Source organism: Neopelma chrysocephalum, unplaced genomic scaffold, assembly GCF_003984885.1.
Source record: "Neopelma chrysocephalum unplaced genomic scaffold, ASM398488v2 Primary Assembly neopelma1_25, whole genome shotgun sequence".
In the NCBI taxonomy this organism is placed as follows: Eukaryota; Metazoa; Chordata; class Aves; order Passeriformes; family Pipridae; genus Neopelma; species Neopelma chrysocephalum.
In genome coordinates, this window is record NW_020897694.1 from 46,223,048 (window position 1) to 46,247,086 (window position 24,039).

The following is a 24,039-nucleotide window of genomic DNA, read 5'->3' on the forward strand; positions in this document are numbered from 1 at the left end:
GAATTTTGCTGTAACACTGTACTAAAATTATAAAGTTGTTCCAAGTGAGGAAAAAAAAAGGCATGTTGCATCTTTTTTGTTGTGTGTCCTGTGGCCTTATGCATACTGTCACTTTTTCATTATATTTGTAAATCCATAAAATATTTCTCATCTTCTATATATAAAAGTATTTGAAACCAGCATGCCATTCATCATCACCATCATCATCATCAACTTCTCTTTAAGTTGTTGTAAATTGATGTAGTGCCCAGAACAGGAGCAAAATAGGAAAACCAGTCTAGCAAGTTCCTGGAATAGCTGTTGTACAGAAGTTGTTATTTGCTATCTTAGTTACAAGTCCAAGACCTCAAGCATTTTCTGTCATCTGTCAATACCCCTCATTGATGTGAGTTTCAGTTACAGCCTGGAGCTACACAGTAATGAGCCAAAACGGGCAGTTGAAGCACCAGGAACACTTTGCAAATTGTTTCACCATAACTAATATTCTTGGGCGGATAAACAGTCCTCTTTACTTCTGTACCATAAGCCTCACCTTCTCTCTGGTCTCCCAGAGTACAGTTGTGCTTTGCTGTGCTTTGCTATGGAAGGAGGCTTCAGAGTCTGTGAGCATCTTGGTTGCCTCAAAATTGTTGTTTTATTGCATCGACTAACACCATTTATGTTCACTTATGTGAATTGCTGAACAGGTGGTAAGTTACCCATTTTGCTAAGCAATCTGTATGAATAACTGGTTATCCTCAGAAAGGAATGTAATTAGTGGCATGGTTTCTGTTGGCTTTTCTAGAGGTATTTGGTTGCTATGTTTCAGTCATGTAGCTTTAATAACGGTGAGATCAAACATTTGAGTCTGGACTTTTTTTCTTACTAGTTCCAAGACTATGTGAAAACAGCCTCAAGGGAATCTTTTGGAAGAGTTTATTCAGTTGCTGACTATCAATAGTATCTCCAATGTAATTTCAGAAGTGGGTAATATGGCTGTTTGCTGCTGAAGTGGAGCTGGGGTCAAAAGTACCGTTTGACTTCTGAATGCAAATGTCTTGCCACATTTCCCTTTGGAAGCAGCAAATAACTAGAATGAACTGAAACTGGAGACAGTGTATTTTTTATGACAGAGATTGAACTCCTGCCAATGACAAATTTCAAGGTACATTGTGAAAATGAAATGATGCAGTGCTAGCTAAAGTGCATGACCTAACTATGAATAGATGTACCCATGTGTACAGCACAGCTCCTACCTTTCTTTACTTGGAGAGAACAGTTTCACATGTACCAAGGTCGACAGAGTGGTTGTATCCTGCAAAGCTCATGTCATGCATGAAAGTACATAAAGACCATCTGGGAACTATAAAAATAGCCTGTCCTGACTAGATGATTTGTGTGGTGGCCAAGGACTGATACACTCATTCAGGAAATGGCAAAACAATGTCAAACTTGTTGGGAAATATCCAGACTCACTTTCATCCTTGGGAATGGCCTGGTATCTCATGAAACAAAATCCACAAGGAGACTTTGGACCACACGGTTTCTGGATGCCCTGAAGGAGTCTGTGTGAACTGAAGTGGTTCAGTGTGGGCAGTGGAAATGTTAAGATTGTTCTTAATATTTTAAGATTTCAGGCTTGGTATATCTGAAACAGATTGAGAGCGATACTAGAATTTAACTCACATCTAAAGATTTTTTTGAATGTTTTTAAACTTTTAAAAGGTTTTTTTTCAAGTTTTTAAATGAGATTGTGTCAAATTTGCCATACAATTTACTACATTCTGCCACATGCCAGTGAGCTTTATTGAGCCATCTCCAAATACTTTATGCTATAATCTCATGTGAAGATGGTTTATAAAGCAAGATTGAAATGTTTTCATTGACTGACAGGAATGCAGGACATACAACTAAAATCTGGGTAATGTTGGCCAGACATGGGGGTTTTTTTCCTTAAAAACTCAGTCTAAAAAGAATGATTCTAAAACAACAGAAATAGCTATAAACAGTGAAACTCAGTTTCAGCCTTTCTGTGCAGAAGAAGAAATAGAGATATTAATGACTGGTTTTCTGACAAGCATTGATGTGTCACGGGTGACACAATAGCAGCTTTTGAGCACAATTTTAATGAGGTTATCGTACCTAAATGACTTGTGTAGAAGCCCTTAACCCGAACACTGTAACCTGTGACAAGTCTGTCTCCCAGTTTTTATTGTTAATGGATATGCTAGATAAAGCTGTTGAGGTTCTTCAGCCACATCAGGCAGGTCAGGCACTATTTTAAATGCTGTCAGGAAGCCTAAGAGATGCTATTAAGAGAATAGCTGTAAACCACCTCCCTGGTCTGGTTTAACATTGAGCATCTAATTATTGCCATACATTTCTGACCTCAAAACTGCTATTTTATATTGAAGAGAACGTATTAGTGTGAAGGAATTGGATGCTATTCTGGTAAATAGTTTGAGTCCTCTAATGGCTCGTTCGGCCACTTACTTATACTACCTACCAGAAGAGTAGTGTGTAAAACCAAGAAATTCTGATGTGCCCTGTTAATTGAGTAAAATCTAACTATATCTGTGTTATCTTTCATACTTATCGCTGAACTTGGATGGAGATGGGAGATTCGACAGGTCCATGCTATTGTGTCCCCAGTGCCTGCAGTAGCAAATTCTGTTTGTTAACTTACCCCAAATTCAACCAAAATTTAAGCTGATTTATGGGAAATAGAAACAGCTGGGGAGTTTTGACTTTAGAGGGAGTTTGATTTCTGAACTAACACAGAATTAGGGATCTGCTCGCAGCTCTTTGGTCTCCTGTGTGGGTTTTTATATTATAATTGTATAAAGAGGAATTATACACTTATTTCAAATGTGGAAGAAAACCATAGAGGATATATGCTCAGTACCCTGAGGAACTTTTTTTTTATTTTTCCAGGGGTGCAAGAGTATTAAGAAAAATCTGTTCTGTCTTCATATAAATAGTTTGACCTTCTGTCTGAATGAAGGCAAAATCTTCAGGATAGGGTATTCACATCTAATATTAGTAATATTTCAGATCCTGTCTTGGGAATATTTGCCTGCAATGTAGTTTTCTATTCTTCTGTGTGTAATCACTTACTTCTGAAAGTGGCATGAGTAAGTATCCTGCTTATACCTAAAGAGTATGGATGATTTCTTGAAGGACAAAATTGTCATTTTATGTTAGAGGTATAGTTACAGGCACCAGTTCTGCTGGTGACAAAAAGGTAACGTTCATTCCGCTTGCTGAATACAAGTCTTTATTTGTGTGTGATCTTGGGGGGAAGGGGAAATTAAAGCTGGGGTTTTTTACAGGTTTTTTGAGCACCACTGAGCGATTTCAAGTGAGGGAATGTAGTGTGGGTGTTTCAGGAGTTGTGAAATCTTTGGAATACCAACTTGAAGCAGAAGCAATTGTGCAACTTTTCTGTTTTATAGCCTTACCTATAATCAAAGTAAATGATGTTTCCTAAATGCCATGAGAGGGTAAAATTAAACAGCAGGAATTAAATAGGAAACCATTTCTTTGCTCTGGGAATGGAGCCTCACTTCAGCTGGCACTTTCACCTGTCACAGCTCTTGCTAGGCTGCATCCCACAACTTGGCAGCCTCCTCCATCTTTGCTGTGCGTGCCTCCTTGCCCTTCCACTGCAGCTTTCCTTCCATGCCCCCAGGATGTACATACATGTACGCAGTCCTGCCCATTGTCTCTGTCACAATGCAATTTGCCACCAGTCCCCTGAGTTTGATCCCCACAGTTCAAGCTCAGCTCAGACCTTTTCACATGTGAAAGTTCATGGTGCCTCTTCTCAGGCTTAGCCAGCTGGTTCCAGAGAGAAGCTCAGGAATTGGGTTTGCCTTTGCTGCTCCAGCAGCTGGTGGCAGGAGAGGCCATATCCATTGGTAGCCTTTGCAACTTTAATTTTAACAGCTTCCCATTTTAAGGTGCCTTCAAGTGTAAATGGTTTTCCCTTCAGCTTCACCTCATAAGCATTGTAGCAACTGGCTTTTAAATGACTTTACCTGAGCACAAAATTTAAATAAAAGTGTCTTTATAATCAAAAAGGATCCTTATAAAAAAGTAAATAAAAGTTGTACATTTCACTTTAGATAAGCCGGTTGCCCCAACTTAAAAATAAACCTGCTGCAACAGAGTATTTGTTTAGAAAAGTGATTATAAGAGTTGAGACATGATATTATCACTGGTTAGCTCACATGAAGTAAAACATTTTTAAGGGTTTCATTTGATATTAGTAGATACTCATTGCATCTTAGTGTGAGAACACAGCTGCGTTGGGCAGGGCACGTCTCCAGGATGAAGGACCACCGCCTCCCTAAGATCCTGCTCTATGGTGAACTTGCCACTGGCTGCCGCAAGAGAGGAGCCCTGAAGAAAAGATACAAGGACTCCCTGAAACAACATCTCAGCCTTGGCCATATTGACCACCACAACTGGTCTATTCTGGCCTCCAATCGGGAGGTCTGGAGACACACCATCTATAACGCTGCTGATGCTTTTGAGAAAGCACGCAGGATCTTCCTTGAGGAGAAAAGATAACGCAGAAAGAATCGAGCCTTGCAGTATATACTATCTAAGGAATCTTTCTGCTTTGCCTTTTGCAACCAGACATGCCTGTCTCGTATTGGCCTTTTTAGCCACCAACACGCTTGTAACAAACGTGGGTAGAGCCCTTCCCAAATCTTCGTTCGCGAAGCCTAGCCATGATGATGATGATGCATCTTAGTGACTCTATATGTCTTCCAGAATATTTTACAAATTTAATAATTTAAAGAACTGGACCATATTTAGTGATGAAGTAACAACATTGAACATGCATTCACAGGGCTGTTTGATTTGTTGGAATTCATTTTAAGTCAGTGATTTATTTGTTACTTACTTCTACCTCCACACTGGTAGAAATTTATTTGACTTTCTGTCTCTAGGCTTCTCCTTCCTCCACTTCTACTTTATTTTTATGGTAACAAATATGCAACTCAATCAAGAGATCAATCATCTGGAGATGATCTAGCACTTGAACCTTCACCCTGAGCATGTCAGCCACCGTCTGCACTAATTAAGAGGTGCTTTGTGGAAGTTCAGTAGTGAGGATAGATGCAGCTCAGCTGGTTGCTGCTGCTGTAACAGAGATAGAACCAGTAGGAGCTGAAAGCTCATTTGAAGCAGGACTGGGAGGGGCAAGTGAACAGCTGACACATGGATGAATGTTTCAGATCGTTTTTTAATATGTTGTGTCAGAAGGATTAAGAGCCATTCTTATGCACTAGCATTATTGGCAGTTTATGTTATGGACTAACTTGCAGTAGAACTAGAAAGACTGTTGTTAGTTTTACTTTTTGAGAACAGCAAAACTTTTAGAAAAAACTAATAGAAATTATTTTGTGCTTGGTACTGACAGTTGAAATGATCAGAGAGGCTAGAGATGTGAATTTATGAAACATGTTTCATATTCATATTCATCACAGATGCACTGTGGTCCTTCACTTTGGGAGAGAATGGATGTGGTGACTTAACCTCCTAAGCGTTGATGATATGTAACGAGAGCCTCTGTGTAACACCAAAATCTACACAGAAACATTTAAGATGTATTAGGTAATGTTTTAAGAGTACTTTGAAAAGACAGAGCAATAAAAAACCATTAATGTGACACTATTAATTCCTGAGGTGGGAGATTCATCTCTATGTAGGAATTGGCATTTGCATGTGCATAAAACTATACTTTTCTTAGGCTATTGTTATCATTGTCGATTGTATACAAACACCTCATATTGTGTTTTATTTTATTTTGCTGCTTTTTATACTGTAGTTCTTATAAAAGGAATGCAGATTTTATTACTAATTATAACTGATTTTCTTTGTCAGTGAGATGTCCCTAAATTATTACTCCCCCTCCCAGAAAAAAGTCTTAAGGTACTTGATCTGGGTGTATGATAAATGCTGTATGGGAGTGTCTATGTCAGGTCTTAAAATAAGAAAGCTGAGAGTTTAAGTTACATGCTATAATCCTCTTACTGCTTAGTTCACATAAAGTAAAACAATTTAAAGTTGTTCATTTAATATATCTCCATTGCATCTTAGTGACTACATGTCTGTTACAGAGTATTTTACAGTTTTTAATAATTGTGGAAGACTTGTGCATAGGTTGGGTTTGAAGTGTCAGCAGCTAAAGAACAAAATTTCTTCACAAAATATCTGTCGTAGTATTTTTTTCCTTTTCCTAAAGAGAACAAAACACTATTACCCTATCAGGTAACAGTGATTTATTAGTATGAAATGTAGAATAGGTGATTTCTTTCACAAGGTTTTTGATTGGAAGGAGGATCATCTGCATCAGTGCATTTGGTGGGGAAAAACTGTCTTTTGAACCTAGGGGATTACATCAGGCATATATTAATAAAAGAAAAGGGAATAATTTCTTGCATCGTTGTGAAAGTCTTGTGCTTTCTTTGCAGGTGGTAGGGTTTAGAATATCCCTTTTCTCAAGCTCCAGGTCAGCTCTGTACAAGTTGGTAGTCAATAAAAATTTAAGTGATGGCTCTTCACTGATGCATTTTATTTGATTGCCTTTTGTCTAGTTTATAGTACCAAAATAATGCTCAATGACAGCTAAACCATGGTAAAAGTGACATTGAAAAGTACAAGTTTTGTTCCTTTTCTGTCTTTGAATGCAGTCCCTGAGGACAAGAATGCATTGAATGGTGTATGCTTGTGTGTATTTCTTATGTTTGAAGGAGTTGACTAAATATGAGCAGTTTATTAAGAGCTAAAAATTTCAGCAATTTTCAAATTAGATTTGACCCAAGTAAAATACAGCTATTTAGAAGCAAACAGCTGTGCTGTGATTTAAATCTGTTCTTAACTGAGAAAAAAAACAAATTGGCAAGGGAAAAAAATCTACTTTATGTTTTTTAAATTATACTTCTAAAATATTTTAATAACTCCCTAAGCTAGCTAAGTGTTATAATCAAATGCTTAGGAGAAAAATCCTTAGCTCATAAAAATAATAAAAGTAAGATGTAAATAAATAGAGCTACAAGGCATTAAAGATCACATGGTCTAAGTCTGCGGGAATAAACTACTGATAAAAATTAGTATGAAGGACAACAGAGAAATTTAAAAATCAGTGTCATATTTTGGCTATAATATTTTTTCCTCTGAAATACTTGTTGGGAAGAAAGTATTCTCCACTATCTGGAGAGACACCTGAGACTGCCATCTCAGCTGTCCATAAGTCTGTAGCCATGATGCCCTTAACCCTTCCCAGTGCCTGTCGCGTCCCTCACCCTTTCCCGTGCATCAGCATGTGTCTGCTTTTCCTTGTATACAAAGGCATGAGTAGGAAGCAAAGTTAATGTAAGGAAAATATACTTCAATTACAGTCTCTAACAAACCTGTGCCATGCATATACAAGTAGTATTTTCAGGAGACTTTAGTCAAATGTGGAAGGATTTTCACTGTGACAGAAAAAACACTTTACCACAGGAGCAGCTTCTCTGCCACATGTCAAGTCCCTGCTCTGAGGTATGGAGGCACTGGAGATTCTCGTTGAAACACTGAAACTGTATAAATATCAGCAAAATTGGTTTTCACCATCTTCACTCTGAAACAACTGAACTATTTTTGCTTATGCCTTTCAGAAAAAAAAACTTGCTTGAGGCAGAGACTCACTGTGGAGCTTTACAGTCCAAATAGTTAAAATGGAGTCAAATTAAAGGTTATAATATAAGCTTATAATGTGTCATACTTAAATATAGGTGTTGATGTCTGCTCCTTGCATAATACTACAAAGGCTCTTGAGTTTCTGTAGAAATAAGAAGAGAGCAAAATTATCTTCCCTTAATAAGGAGATGTAAAACATATGTAAAGAATTGTGATAAAGAGTGAAAAAAATGAATGAAGATTTGTCTTTGGACAAATGCTCATATTTACATCACTTTTTCATTGATGCTGAAAAAATGGAAGTGTAAATGGTTCATGACTCTGCAGCCAGATACTTGAAATAAACAAGGGATCATTAAGAGTGGTTACAGATCTCTGTTTCTTTTCCTGTCTGTGGGAGTCTAATTCTTTGCTCCATAGAGATTTTGTTTCAGCAACCTGTAACCAGGTGTAAAATGTGCTCTCCTGGGAGCTGGAAAATGCAAGTTTGAACTTGCTAATTCTTAAGTGAATACTTTAATGTTCAGTCTCTTAAAGTCTGTTATACCACTTCCACTGCCACCTTTCTCCTTTTTTTTTTTTTCAAATAAAACTACTGAGTCAGTTCTCCACAGCCAAAAGTACAAATTGGAGCCTGGATTTGGAGCGGAAATTTGAAGCAATGAATCCCAGTCTCAGACAAGTGTCTAATCCACGTCTACAGGAAAACACATAAATCTTTGAAACAGGCACATAACTCTCCCCATTCCTTGTAGAGGGAATTTCATAGCTAGATAGTCTTTGAGAATTATGTTCCAGGAGCCGGATGACTAAAATACTTGCTTGGTTACAATATCCTTAGAAGATCTAATAGGCATGACAGTATGGAGTGTTACTCTACCTTCCTGCATGTCTTTTCCAAATAAAAGTTCTTTTTCCAAATAAAATTAGTGAAGAGGACAAATGAGTAAAACTGTTCCAATTTGGAAAAATTGTTTCCTTTGAATTAATGCTGATATTGATGTTCATTTAAAAACCGTATGGAGGTTTTGCCTCTTCATAACGCCAGTGTGATTTCTCTTTGTGCGAACTAGAAGAAATAAATAATCTGGGCAATGTGAGTGCAACCAGGGATCAAGGGACGGGATTGTCCCCCTCTATACGGTGCTTGTCAGACCATATATAGATACTGCATCCAGTTTTGGCACCTGACACAGGAGAGATGTGGACAAGCTGGAGGGAGCTGGGGAGGACCCAGGGCAGCAGGGCTGTAGCACTTGCACTGCGAGGAGAGACTGGGGGGGATGGGGCAGCCTGAAGAAGGGATGGCTTTGGAGGCACCTGACAGCCTCCCAGCACCTACAGGAAATCACTGAGGAAATGGGACCAGGCTCCTCACAGCGGTGCAGGGTGCAAGAGGTACAGGTTGCAACAGGTTTAGAGTGGGTATAAAAGGAGAAACATTTTCCAACATGATCGCATTGTGTTGGCAGTGGAGCAGGTCACCCCAGGAGCCTGTCCCATCTCTGTCCTAGCAGGGTTTCAAGCTCTGGTGGTGCAAGCCCTGAGCAGCCTGGTCTGACCCCAGAGCTGGTCCTGCTTTTGGAAGGGGGTAGGACTAGAGACCTCCGGAGGTCCCTTCCAGCCTGTGACCCCTCAAGCCTTTAGGCACCCAAAATCCTACTTGTTTTCAGCAGCTTTTATAATATTTCTATAATAGCAAGTGTATGATTAATGCCAGCCCTTCTGATCACGTATAGCCTCCCTAGAGTCCTTCTTGGAGTGAAGGCCAAAAACTTAGAATCTATTTATTCTCTGATGAAGTAATTCTTGTCTAGGGATTAAAACCTTTAAAAGCTTTTCAAACCCTCTATGTGTGGATTTAAGGCTTCAGTTCTCTCTATCTTGATTTTTTAAAGCAGGGGAGTGCTTTTTTTCTTTAATCTGAGCTAACTAATAGCTGTGTCATAATATATTAAAATCCTTCCAGAGAAGTATTTAACTGAAATTTTTTATGAAAACCTGAGATTATGTCATGTCTGTCTCTGACTCCCCAAGGATTTTTTAGTTCATCTTAGTTTCTAGGCTGGTTAGCTTTTTCAAAAAATAGGTTAAAAAGCTTTCTTCTTAGCATTGCCTTTTAATCTATAGACATTGTTATTTATATTAGGGCTCTGTAGGACTTCATGATGCTGCCACCAGAAATATGATTCTTTGTCTTTTTGTGTTGTACATTCTTCACCCATCTACAAATAGAAAAAAAAAATGAGGACTGGCAACTCACTCTAAAAATACTCTCTGAAGACACAAACCTTAGAAAGTGCTGCTGCTTATGTCTCCTGCTATCCCTAGACTGGAGGAAACATCAGAAATCCATATTGAAATTAATGAAGAATTGATAGAAGATTGGGAGGGGGTAAAACCGTCATACGTTTGGTACCTTCATATGTGGTCAGAGCTCAAAATGGTCAAACATCTTTCAGCTAAAGAGAAGCACAAAGTCTTCCACTGGTCTTACCAGTAAGACAGAAAGCAGGAAAACCTAAAATGACAAAGAGATGGCCTCACCCCTCTTGGCCAATTACAGCATGTAAAGGATGGAGAATGGATGAAAAGGCAGATAATATGTGTGAGAGTGTTGTACAACTTGGATTATACTGGATACATTCTGTGTGAAATTTTCTTTGCTATTTAGATCCTGGGTATGGAGTGTCCAGAGGAAAAGTTAAAGATAAATTAGTATCTGAAGTTGGCGCTTGAGGTGATTTTTATAAGACCTTAATTCTTAGCCTTAATTCTTTGTATTGATTTTTAATGGGAAGTTTTTCTGCAATATTTAGCAATGTGAATACAGAAGAGTAACTTAGAAATAAGCTTTTACTTCAGTGGTTGCTTAGAAGTTTCGGCAGGCATTTTTTGAAAGCAAATTATTTCCCTCAATCCTTCTTCCTTCCTTTTCCACCATCCAACAAGGAAAGTAGTACTACGCCTTCTATAAAATGGAGACCCTTCTCCAGAACTCAAACCAATTTAAACCAGGAGCCAGTGAAACTTTATATTTAAAAAAACTTGAATACACACACAAAAAAACCCCACACCAGATTTCCACTAAGGTCTAAATGTTAGAAGTAGAAATACACAACAGTGAAATATCCTGAATTTATGTATGTATTTTTCTATTCCATTGTACTATTCTATGTAATCTTTGTCCTTACGGCTTTTAACATTGACATTCTCTTAGGATTATTCAAGGGAAAACATAAGAATTTATAGCCATAGTTAAAATCTTTATAAATAATTTATAATGGGATCTGCCATAATAAAAGTTTGAAATAGTTTCCATTATAGTTCTTTGTTTTCACATATTCTAAAATTTACAAAATACGTGTTTTGGGGGGTAAAATTTTCCATGTTGTGAGTCTGAAAACTATTTCTGCTTCGTTAATTTGGAGTGTAATCCTTTCAGCTATTTTGGAATTCTAGAGAAATGGGAAAAATGCTTTTTCCCTTTGTACAATAATAACAAAAATAAAGAAAATCTTTAACAATACTACAGGGGAAACAAGTAAAGGTTGAAATGTGTGGCTAGGCTTTTGCTTGCTTGGGGGGGGAAGTTATAAATGATGGAAAAATAGCATCAAACTGTTTCCAGTAACATCTGCTAAGCTTATTAGCAGAAACTAATAAAAATCCACCCCGTTAATGACATCGCTGCACATTCCCTTTGCCTGAGGCCATCCAGACATGAACTAGCCAAGCTGCTGTAGCTCCCTGCTGGCCTCTAGACTTTCACAGGTCTTCCGCGTGGCGCTCGCTCACTGGACGGATCCCACATTTTGAGGTTTCAGGGATGTGCCCATCTCCGCTTCCCACACGTGATGAACAACGCTGGTCCTTCTTCTGTCTGCTACTTGTAGGGACCTGCAGCTGTGTGGGGCCAGCCTGCATGGCTAAAAAAAAAAATGTAGGTTGGTTAGCCTAGCACAGATTCATGTTGTTTTACCTCATCTTATATACAGAGCTTTGCTAAGTCCAAGGGTAGTCTTTATCATGCAAGTTACAGGTGTTGTCGTGAGACAGTAGTACCACAAAGGTTTTCACTCTTAGTCTATCTCTAACTGCACTTGTGTCAGGGTGTCCTAAAAGATACTGAAACAGAAAGAAATTTCTATGTACATGGAATTGAAACAGGTTTTACTGGATATCTGAGTCTTGTGGGAGAGATGTAACAAACAAACCTACAGGTATGTGGACAAACAGGCTCTGCTTCTTGGTGCCACTGCTGTGTCCGTGATCCCTCTTGCCTGGAGAGCATTGCAGGTGCCCCGTAGTTCTGGGACAAAGGACCAAAATATGGGACCAAGTCTCAAAGCACTTTACACTTTCACCTCTATGTGTCACTTCCCCGGTGCTGAGGCCACGTGCCTGTGCATGGTGTGCTGGGTGGTGGAGGTGCCTTCTGCTATAGTGGGCACTGACACCACTGCAACCAGTAAGGTGGTAGTGGTCTGGTTTTTAAAATGACAATTTATGCTCAGGGTGGTATAGGAAGTGGTTTATGTAAGGAGCAGGGTAAAAAAGCACACAAGGATGTTTTATCCTTACCTTGCTCTTCAAAAATAAGGTGCCACATGCAAGACACAACCCAATTCTTCAGCCAAGTTAAGCGCTCAGATGCGTTGGGAAAAAACAGGATTTTGGCCCCTGCTACCACAATTTGACCATTTTAAGCAGCAAAGTTGCAGGATAAAAATCAGAAATAATCAAAAAAGCCTTATTTAGATATTCTGTCTTTTGAGCAAGGCCTTCAGACTGTCTCTCACTTGTCCTTCCAGGCCCATTGCTCTTACATTCCTTGCCCTGGCATTGCCTCATTTAAAATGGGTGCCATGGCTGCTAACCCCCACTGCCCATGTGGCTCTGAGGTTTCTGGAAGCTCCTTTTGTGTTCCAGCTGCACGTTGTCACCTCAAAGACAATGTTTTCTCAACTGGACCATGGCCTGTCTCATCACACTTAGTGCCTGTCTGTGCCCACTCTTGCAGACCAGCTTGGGACTTGATATACCTCACATTTAAGTTTATCTTTACTATTAGGTGTCAAACAGCTGAAAAAGAAAGTACACTTTATTCTAGATATTTGAGGAAGAGGGATGTCCATTCTAGAAGTTCATCTGTGTTATTTTACATCTGAAACAGGTACAACCAGTTCTGGTAGGAACTCATACCATCACACTCATTCACCTTGAAACTCTGAATGTGAAGCACAGATGAAAAATGTAAATATTTGGTTTTGTTGAGGTTTTAGTGAAAATCCAGGTATATTAAGTGAAAAGTTAAATTTGAGAGAGCATTAGTACAGTGGCTCTCTTGCCAAAATTAAAGAAAATCAAATATTGCTAGAGAAATTGTGCCATCTTTTTAAAGTTGGAATGTTCTTGATTTTTTTTGACCGTGTAGCACAATTTGTAAGATTTAAAGCACATTTTTGTTGCATTACGTGCATAGAAACGCACATGCACACAGACAGTCTGTTACTGCACAATCAGACAATCATGTATTTTGGCCTAATTGGTTTGAAATGAGTGGACACATACCATTGTCCCTCTGCTTGTCCTAATTGCCATTTTGTGCTCATGTAAGGAAGAAAATCCTTGGTTCTTTTTAGTGGCAGGATTCCCAATTGACTTCAGTTGTTCCAAGAGTGATGAGGTATCTTGATTCTCAAACTAAATCCAATCATGTGTTTTGATTTCTCAAGCCTCTGTAATTCCTTCCTTTTTTATTTTAAAACAATTCATTTTATTTCGTTTGCAATTTCTGGGCCTACTGTCAACTGTTGCTCTCCCATTAGTCTTATTTTTTGCTTCCTGGACCTTTCCATATAATATACTAGTGTGAACAATATTTTTGTTTATTAAAAAAAAAAGGAAGTTTCCTTTTCTTAGAACGAAGCTATAAAAGAGGTTTAACACAATTGCACTAATTAAGAGGAGCAGTGGGGGTTTTTTGCTTTTTTTCCCCTTAGCAAAGAAACAAAGAGGAAAGATCAATACTGGAAAACCCATTTCATTCTGCAGCAAAGGCAGTTGGAAAAGATCCACTTGAACTCAGAACTGAAATGCTGGAGGCTGCTGTAATTAAGTAAATCAGCTGAGAACTGAAAAACAACCTGATCAAACTAAGAGATTATAAGTATGAAAGATCTGATGCAGAGTTCAGCATCTCTTGATAGAGGAAGTAGAGTTTGCTGGGAATTTAGTGATTAAAGGCTTGTCTTTTGTTGATGATTAGTTATTTTGCTCTGGGAATTGTTGATTAATTGAAAAATGTTTGAATAGCACTTAGAAATTGCTGGAATATCTCTTGCTGCCCTTTCTTTAAGTAAATAGATGTGGATTTGGTTCCAAGTGGCCCTTCAGTCTGAAATGTAATTTATAATTTAATGAAAAGTAGTATTCATGCAGAAATAAAGCTTTCTGCAACAATGTTCACTGAAGTGTTTAACTGGCCAAATTATTTTTATAAATATTTTTGTGTTACTTTTGCTTTTATTTTTTTTCATGTTTTGATAGTTTCCTGGATGATGTGTTATTTTGTTAACATTTTTTTCCAGGAAAGGACAACCATTTTGATAATCTATTGCAGATTTTTAAAAATATAAATACAGTAGGCACTGTATGATTTTAAAAAATAGAGATTCATCTGTTCAAAGACACATCTTTATAGATATTGCATAGTAAACCAACCTTCTCCCTGAACAACGTTTTGATTTTATTTAAATGAAAACCTCATTTTTGTCCGGTTTGCCCAACATTTGATTCATCAGGAGTGACCTCATGAAGACAGAATTACAGGTTCATTGATCTATGGTTGGCATTCCTTCTACGTCCTTTTTCTCTGATTGGCACCAGATATGGAACACCGATATGGTAGAGCTCGCTGGTTAATAGTATGAGATCCAAGTGTCAGGATCCAAGCTAGACCTTTATTACATCTGTGCCATTTTTTCTGAAGCTCTCAGGTACAGATGAAGTTGTTACAACTTTTCATAGAATCACAGAATCAGCTGGGTTGGAAGGGACCTCCGAGATATCAAGTCCAACCCTTGATCCAACACCACCGTGGTTATTAGACCATGGCACTAAGTGCCACATCCAGTCTTATCTTAAAAACCTCCAGGGATGGAGAATCCACCACTTCCCCGGGCAGCCCATTCCAATGCCTGATTACCCTCTCTGTAAAGAATTTCCTCCTAATATCTAACTTAAACCTCCCCTGGCAGAGCTTAAGACCATACCCTCTTGTCTTACTGATAGTTGCCTGGGAGAAGAGACCAACCCCCACCTGGCTACAACCTCCTTTTAGGTAGTTGTAGAGAGTAATGAGGTCTCCCCTGAGCCTCCTCCAGGCTAAACAACCCCAGCTCCCTCAGTCTCTTCTCACAGGACTTGTGCTCCAGTCCCTTCATCAGCCTCGTTGCTCTTCTCTGGACCTGCTCCAGCACCTCAATATCCTTCCTGAACTGAGGGGCCCAGAACTGAACACAGTACTGGAGGTGAATACAGGGGAAGAATCATTTCCCTGAACCTGCTGGCCACACTGTTCCTGATCCAGGCCAGGATGCCATTGGCCTTTTCATCTGAGTGTGGTCTTAAAGGCAGCAGTGAGAATGGGAATGAGCCATGGCTCCCTGGGTTTGTTTTGGTATAGTGTGGTCATTTAAAAATCAGTGGAAGTTCAGTGTAAATAAGTAGATTTAAAACCAAAATAAGAGCCAGGCTTAACATTTGGCAGTGCAGGATTTCTGACGATCCTATTGCCTTCTCTTTTTGAGGTCTCTGTCCTTAGTGATCTGCTATAAATGATGGTGACAGACATCTAAGTGAGACAGTACATACTGTACAGCTCAATAACCATTCCCAAAGGAGATCACTCTATTCTGCAGAATCTCAGCTTTTGTTTTCCCAAAACAACAAATTTGCAAATGCACTTGTGACGAAAACTTCAAAATATTAACAGCATAAGCGATGCAAAGACATCTGTGAGCATCTATAAGGAGCCTAGGACAATAGATCTGAAAGGCTGTAATTGCCTCGTATTTTGTAATTCAGGAGTTTGGGTGACCTGTGAGGATCATTTGCAGAGTGAGGATAGTTAACTATTCACCTTCCCACTATGAAAGGCCAGGGAGGTATGGTGCAGTTCTTACTGTGAGCACATCTTGATGTGCTTTCTTAAGTGCAAGGTCTCCAGAAGGGGCTACTGGGTTTTTTGGTAATTTTTTTTTTTGAAGCATAATGTCTTGCTCAAGCCTTAAAAGGAAGAGTCAAGAAGTCATGCCTGCACAATGTGCATTTTGAAGAGGGCTCACTGTTAATTTGGTGACTGACATATGCGGAGTTGGAAAGAACCATCCTGCATACTTCATACCTTTTAATCAGGAGTGTGATGGTCTCATTCCCTTGTCAGGATACTTGTAAAGAAAAGATATTGTACTCCTTAGTTTCATAAAATGACAGGAGAGACTGTGAGGGGAGAGGGAGCAGAGTGTGCTCTTTTCCTCTCCGAGAAGTTTCATTTGGCATTTTTGGAAAGTAGCATACTGGAGTTTCCACAAGAGGAGGCAGCTGCGATAAAAGCCAAGACTGAGGAATGCATTGGTGTGGGCCAAGCAGAGCTCGTTACCCTTTGGGGAAGAGCTGCTGGCTTCTGACTCTGTTCTGGCTCTATGGTAAAGCACATCCGAGAAATACAGAAGCGTAGAGCTCATTGAAAGTTTCTGATGAAAGCATTTTTCAACAGAAAATACTGAGATTGCCTCAGTGACTCATTTTTTGAGAAGTGGCTTCTGGCTTTGGGAAATGTTTTTCATTAAACTACAGAATATATGCAAAACAGTAACACATTGATTTGGCTATGCTGTCAAGGTGCCTTCCTAGAGTCTATTTTAGTTCTTCTGTTCACATTCTCTTCTCCGACATTGGGAGACTGTAGTGGGTCCTGAGAGACGCACCTTGGTGCATGGATTCATCTTGGATGAGAAAATGGGAGCACAAGTGTGTGAACTCCAGTTCCTATGCAGCAAGGCATCAATTTGACAACATTAAATGTTTGAACTTTTCTGGAATGTTTTCATTTTTATGGAACCTCTCCTTACCTTTTTTTCCCCAAAGCAAATACGCAATTTCTCTTCACACCTCCCTATCATTTTAATGACAGTGTTGTTGTCAGTAAAAAATTCGGTTGTGAAAAGACATTTTGGCCTAGCCTCGTTGAACAAGTAGGTAAATAGTGTAACCTCTCCAGGAGATAAAATGAAAATTTGTACGTTTCAGTTGGGGTTTTGAGGGGTTTGTTTTTCAGGGGATTTTACAAAAATGACCCTCAAAAAACCCTCCGAGAAGTTGGCAACTGCTCAGCACTCAGTTAAAGCAGACTGGATCTTGCAGACTTTTTCACAGTGTGGCCAGACCAGCCATCTGATACATTTCTGTCGACAGGGCTGGATGCAGAAATGGGAAGTGTCTGACTTCCTACTTAGGTTTCAGGTTTAGGTTTTAGTTTAGGTGTTTTCCCTAAATGTCTGGCCTGTTTCCACCTTCCTGAGGGGAAGATTGACTGGTAACTCCCAGTCCCTGTGGATGGCATGCTGCAGCAAGTAGCAAATGTAAACTCATTTCCTGAAATAACCTTGGCCATTCCCTGCCCCGGGGTTATCCTGGAGGGCAGGACACGACCCTGGAGGACCCTGTGGCTATCATTTAGAAGAGGAGCAGAGGAGCTGAGTCTTTAGATACTATTTGAAAATCAAAAAAGATATTTTCCCTTGATTCTTCAGCCAGATCTCCCTTATTTATGGCAACAGTTCTAAAATATGCCTGATGAAGGGAGAGCAATCCTTGAGTAGGGGCATGGGATGTAAAGAAACTGTTAGTTCACCTGGCCAGCACTGTGCTGAACTATAGCTGTATGTGAGGCTGCCTTCTCCAGAGCCACTGGCATGGCCCATTAGCAGGATTCCCAGTGCTCCAGGAAGGTTTAATTTGAGAACAGTGGTATGTCAGTGCACAGAGCCAAATGAGATCCAGTGGTGTACTCCAGGAATCAAGCTGCCCTGGTTGCCCAGAGCACAGGGAAGCTGCAGCATTAAGCTTCACTGGAGCCAGCTCAATGCCAGATGAACCACTTAGTTCAGCAAAAGCCAGGCAGCCCTAGAAGCACAGTGGTGGCATATTCAAGCTGATATCCTAGATTTTTACCTCTATGTACAAAACATTTCTGCAAAAAACCCATTTTGGTAGAACTGAGAGTTGAGTCTTTATTTAAAATAAGTGTTTAATTTTGCATGATCTTGGCAACTCATCCACTGATGGGATTTGTATGTTTTAGATATATTATACTTTGGGTAGTCTTAATTGACTCAGGTCACATGTTTGGACATTTTTAAATGTCTGCAGCATCACCACCCAAATTTTTAAGGTGAGGTTTTAGTAAATAGAACTTCCCATTATGTGTAATTGGGTGCAGGAAAAAGTGTTTCAAGTAAAGAAAGTTGTAGCACGTTTGAATGCCTTTTGTTAATCCTCTTGACATTGTGAAGAATGAAGATGTTATTGCTGGTTTAAATGTGAAATGTCTCCAAAGCCACATCGGTATTCTTCATACACTGTACTTTATTACTGTTAAAAAAAACTATTAATCTAGGTAATACCAGTCTTCAGTAAAAAAAAAGGAGATCATCAATTAGCAGAATTAAATCTATCACAGTGATAACTGAAGGTTTCTGCAGTTTTCTACAGAAGTTTGCATTTCTACATTTAAAAAACAGTGTGTTGCGGGGTAGGCTAGTTGTTTGTACCTTATGAATCAGCCTTGGAGATAAACAAAATATAAGTATGTTTCTCTCCTCCCTAAAATGTCTTTTTAGCCACTTTTATTTGGGCTGTTTATCTGCAGAGAAGAAGGAAATCAGAAAGAGCGTTAATGAAATTGAGTATGGTCTTTCATAGCTCAGCCAAGTTTCTAATGAATACGTTTCTCTGGGTAAAAGCCAAGAACTGTGTATTGCTGTGGATGGGTAAAAGCTTTACAGTTGTGTATCTGATTGCTACACTGGCATCTGTGGGAGGGAAGAAACCTTAAATATGTGAGTGGGGATCATCTAGTTATTTCTGGCATGGTAACAATGTGTATAAAGATATGATCTGACACATACGTCAAAGTAATTCCTGTTGACTGACTTCAGGGAAAATGGATTGTAAATCCAACTACTACTTGGTGTGCTTGGGATTCTGATGCAAAGGTAGCTGCCATGGAGCTTTTTCTTCTGGGGCTGTCAGATTATTTATTTTGCAATCATGCTGATTTTCTCTGATTTTAATTCATTCAAGAAAAGTCATCTTTTTAGGAAAACAAACAAAAACCAGCACTCTTCCTTTCCTTTGCTTCCCTTTCCTGAAGCAACCGTCTGTATGTGGGAAATTCCATGTTAATGTCTTAAATTGGCAGGATGAATCCAGAAATGGCATTTGTAGTTTCTTGTGTTTTTTTTTTTAATAAAGTTCATCTTACCACAGAGTACGTCATTGCTGAAACTGAATTTTTGTAAGAGGTTTCATCTGTACCAACTTTCCTACCAGCAAATTCTGAAACAGCTATTTTTAAAATGCTTTTAAAAGTGGTTGTTTTTTTTTTCAACTCACAGCTATCAGATTTTCTTGATTTAATGTTATCATGGCCATAGCAACAATACAGGTGTATTTTAAGCACTCAAATGTGAAAATGACCTTAACTGTTGCTATGAATGTCTGTCTTGTTCTTCATTGTACAACGATGATTATGCAAAAAGGGGCATAGGGGTTTATTAATTATTCAGCTCCAAGTCTGTTTATCTGGAAGAAGTATGTATAAAGTTATACTGGAAGTGGTGCTTTCACTGGCTGCAGTTGCCAACCTTGGTAACTGAAGCCCTTACCACTGTCAGTGCTTCCAGTCTCCAAATCATGTGGCAGACAAATTTGAGCCCATTTTGCAGATGAGGGATTGAAGAGAAAAGAGACCGAGTGGCTTCCCAGGGCAATACGTGGCGGGTGTGACAGGACTGGCTGTTGGATACAGCTGATGCTGTCCTCAGCCAGAATCTTAGCAGAAAGTGCTCATCCTTTCCAAAGGAAATGAAATTTTCCTTACTGAGATTGCGTGATTTTCAGTATTTTGTTTCTTCTTGTTCTCTGTGAAATGCAAACTGTAGTGATAAAGACTGGAGTACTTGAGGAGGATGCCTCCCAAATTAGCAAACTATGGTTTCTTATGGAAAACCAGCATCCAAACTATTGATGAAATACAGACCAGGATAATAAAAGGCCTACCAGGGTTCGAAAGACCTCCATTTACATAAATATGCAGAGACATCTGTTACAGTCATGAGTGACCTGCTGGTTTAAATCATCACCAGGGGAAACGTCGTCGATCAGCGTCGCCTGCAGTAGCAGGTGCTACTTTAGGCAGCAGGAATTACTGAAGAGGTTTTCGATGAACAAAGATGACCTTTCCGCTTGCCAAGAAGAGACATACGGGAAATTGAAAGAAACAGCACACGCCCACGGTCTTTCATTTGTGAGACACGATGAGAGCATAGCGTGTGCCTCTGGGTCCAAATCTGTACGTGATTAGTTATAGGTATGGTGTGGATGACAGTGTTCCAAAGTTTATGTCTGAGGAGTACTTACGTTTTTTGAAACCAAACTACTTATGTCAGATTCCCAAGCAGGAATGAATCATCAAGATTTAATGGAAAATGTTCAAAACAAATTCATCATCTAAGCCCAGTGTTTTTATTACCAGAGTATAAGCCCAAAATAGTAATGTAAAACCATCATCCTAAAGGTTGCGATTACTTAAGTGAAAAATGGAAGTTCAATTCTTGCTCACAATAACATTATAATATTTTAAGTTTATATAATGCAAGGATATTTGTATTCCTTGTTGGCTCAAGGTATATGGTGTTCTCTCTCTCTCTCCCCACTTTCCCCCTGCGCCATTCACTGCGTAACATGGCTTTGTAAGGAGAGAATCTGTCTTCAGTGGATGAATAACTGGACAGAAAACTGGATTTCAAATTTGGGGCTGCAGAAAGGTTATGATTTGGTGTGTTATATGTGACTGTAATTGTCAGCAGTTCTGAGAAAAAAAATGCTCACATAAAAAGGAGTGTCCAAAGAACCTTTAGTAAAGCCACTGAAGTAAAAGAATTGACATTTGCAAAGTCTCCCAAGATATAAAATGCTCCCTCTGTGTCTCTCATATATTTTAAATACTGCTCTTTAATTATAATAAAAGATGCAGTACAGCTTGAGTACTTGATTCACAATATTTAGTGGGTGCCTCACACTGGGACATTACAGCTCTAATAACTGTATGAGATCTTTAAATACCTTAGCAATTCCCACCTCTGTTTTGATAACACATTTCATACCAAATGAAGATAAAACAAAAAAACCTGTTCTTTTCTCTCCTTTGAACAGAGCGTGGATCACACTTCTCGTAGACCTCATCATATTGAGGTTGGGCTAAGATGAGCATAACCAGTGACGAAGTGAATTTCTTGGTGTATCGCTATCTCCAGGAATCGGGTAAATTTCTTGTCTTTCCTCGTAACTTCTGGTCATAAATGAAATGGGAAAATTGGCTTTTTGCATGATGTTGCTCTAGGAATGTTGCCTTGAGTGTTTCAGACCGACAGACTAAATATTTCTCGCACAAACACACATTTCTTTAAAATCATTGTCTTGAACATAAAAAAGTGCAAACACGCGCAGGTACAAAAGTAAACATTGCAGTTAGGCAAAACAAGGAGTAAATAACATTACGTTAACAAATGTTTTGGTAGAGTTATATCATGTCAGCCAAAGTCATTTTTGGCAGCATGGGCACAAAGCACATATATGTTGTATCTTTTTTCTTAGCTACCTGAAATTGTCTAAATTGGTTTTATGTTGGCTGTTAATGGAAATCTGTTTGCAAATTTCTGATGTTTTAGAATTTTGTTAGGGTAATTATGTATGTAAACTGAGCTGCACAAGGGTCGGTGTGGCTCTGTCTCAATATCACTTCCACTTCTGTCTGTTTTCATATTGGAAAATATCACAGGGCTTTTCCTTCTAGAAGGAAATCTTAAAAAAAAATTAAATTGAAACTTAAATTTTGGGTTTGTTTCCATAGTCTTGTTTCCACTCTTTGACTGCAAGAAGTAGAGGGTCTATCAGCTAATTGAAAATGTTCTGTTAGAGATGGTAGGGGAGTTGAGAAACACTGACAAATAATTTATAGGCAGCATCACAGTTTACTTGGTACTGACCCTATGTTTTGTGTTGGTAAAAGTAGAATTGACTACAAATATTTCATGTTTCATATGCTGAAATGAACAAAAATTTCTATGAAAAATACATGTCATCCTGTCAGAAGATTTGAAGCCAGTTTTAGAATAAACCCTCCAGACCTGAGAGATGTCTTGCACAGGGGACCAAAATCCCAGCATGTTAAAAAGATGTGGGGTTAGCCTACTTCTGTTGGTCATTATAACTAGCATTCATTAGATATGTTATTTTGAGATGTTTCTTCTACTTGCAAGACTATTTCAATCCCAGAAACCTAAATCCCTGCGTAAAGAATCTCCACTGAAATTACGAAGAAGATTTATCATACTTTTTTAGTATTTGGTCTTTTAAAACAGTTCTTTGAGAGTCCAGTTGTGGCCTGTGTTAGCTCTTTTCTCATGTTGTATTCCATTCCACTCTCTGATAACAGAGCTTAAAAAAAAATAGTCTAGATCTGGTGTGCAAACAGATGAAAGAAAAAGAACTAACAAAACTAAAAACATCATCCAGACAAAGTTTACTTTTAAAAATAAGCTATTGTGTACCACAGTGGATAGAGCTTTTAGACATAATCAAAGTGTAAAGAATCCTGAAATTATTTTATGTTCTTATATTTGAGTTGTAGGAGATAATACATAACAGTGTATTAATGCAGTAGCTTTTCCTGATGTGAAAAAAGAAAATTAGCCTTTTTTATTCTTCTTGATACATCAGTAAGTGGATTAGTGTTGTGTAGTGATTCAGGAGGCTTTACAAAGTCAGTCAAGAATGGTGGTATTCTAGGTAACCCATCTCCCACAAGCAAGCGGTCACTTTTGCCATTTTACAGAAAAGCGTACGTACAAATTTTCATATTCATAGCAAGTTGTAGTGCTCTTACCTTCATATCTAGAGGGCCAAAAGTTTCTCTTTTTTAGTCCACACATACTAAAGGCATTTTGTTTCCACTGTTCTGTTCTGTTTTACACATATAAGAGAGTGAAAGTTGAGGTCAAATATTTGAAGAAATATTCAAATATGCTTCAAACTGAGCATATTTGAAATCTAGATGCTGGGTATGGATTCAGTAGATATACCTGACAGTTCATTAGGAATTTCATTCAGCATACAAGAGCCGTAACCAATGATGAATCCACTAATCTGTTTAAAAAGCTTCTCACATTTATTTTGAATCATTTTTCCTATTGTCATTGTTTTTTTCCAAAGGAATTTTTGTATCTGTATTTTCAGATGAAGTGGGGTAATAAGACAGAAATTGTTATACAGCATTTTTGCTTTTCCACCTGCTACTATAAATGCCATAAGATGTGACAGCAGATGAAAGGTATTTAATCCATAGCTTCAGAAATAATGCATGCCAAATTTAAAGGCCCAGTGTTTAAACACAGTCTGAGTTCAAACCCCTACAATTTAAAGGAGTTTGCCAAAAACAAAGTTATTACGTTGATTATTTGTTAACATTAGCTGATCCTAAAGCTTCTAAAAATTGTATTGGACACAACCATAAAGGTTGCTTACAAGACCATACAAAAGTTCACTTTTTTTTCCCCCAGGTACCTGTCGTTTAATCTTAACGTGTAAAGCTTCCAGGCTTTCCCATAAAATGTAGGCAAATGGTGGGAGGAAGAGAGAAATGATGAAAGGAAATACATATGGCCAAATAACTGTATAAAAAAGCATAATATCCCTATAATATTTCATGTATTTTTCATCTGCAATGCACAGAAATACTTGAGATTATTTGAAACACTATAAAAAGATTCTGGTGAGTGCTCTACGCTTCATTATGAAAATGCTGGCAGATGATTCTAGTAGAAGTTTACCTCTTCTAAAATTGAAGTTAGATGTGAAATTCAGTAATTATATTTCCTCCTTAATTTTCTGTCAGACCAGAAAACTTGCATGGGAGAGTATTAATAGAGTTAAACTGTCTAAACCATTATTGTTGCTTTTTAACAAACCTTGGCATAATAAGGGGAGTTTCAGTGAACTGGAAAAAGCAAATGTTGT

General features: G+C 38.5%; 1 protein-coding gene across 5 annotated transcripts in view; it reads left to right on the plus strand.

Annotated features, from left to right (window-relative positions):
* Positions 1-24,039, plus strand: part of TBL1X (transducin beta like 1 X-linked) — a 206,147-nt gene that overhangs the window by 122,351 nt on the left and 59,757 nt on the right. For all 5 annotated transcript variants that reach the window (XM_027675136.1, XM_027675139.1, XM_027675137.1 and 2 more), the window contains one exon: positions 21,178-21,285. In XM_027675136.1, coding sequence (XP_027530937.1) covers positions 21,228-21,285 — 58 coding nt within the window. In that variant the 5' untranslated portion in view covers positions 21,178-21,227. The remainder of the gene's footprint in view (positions 1-21,177; positions 21,286-24,039) is intronic.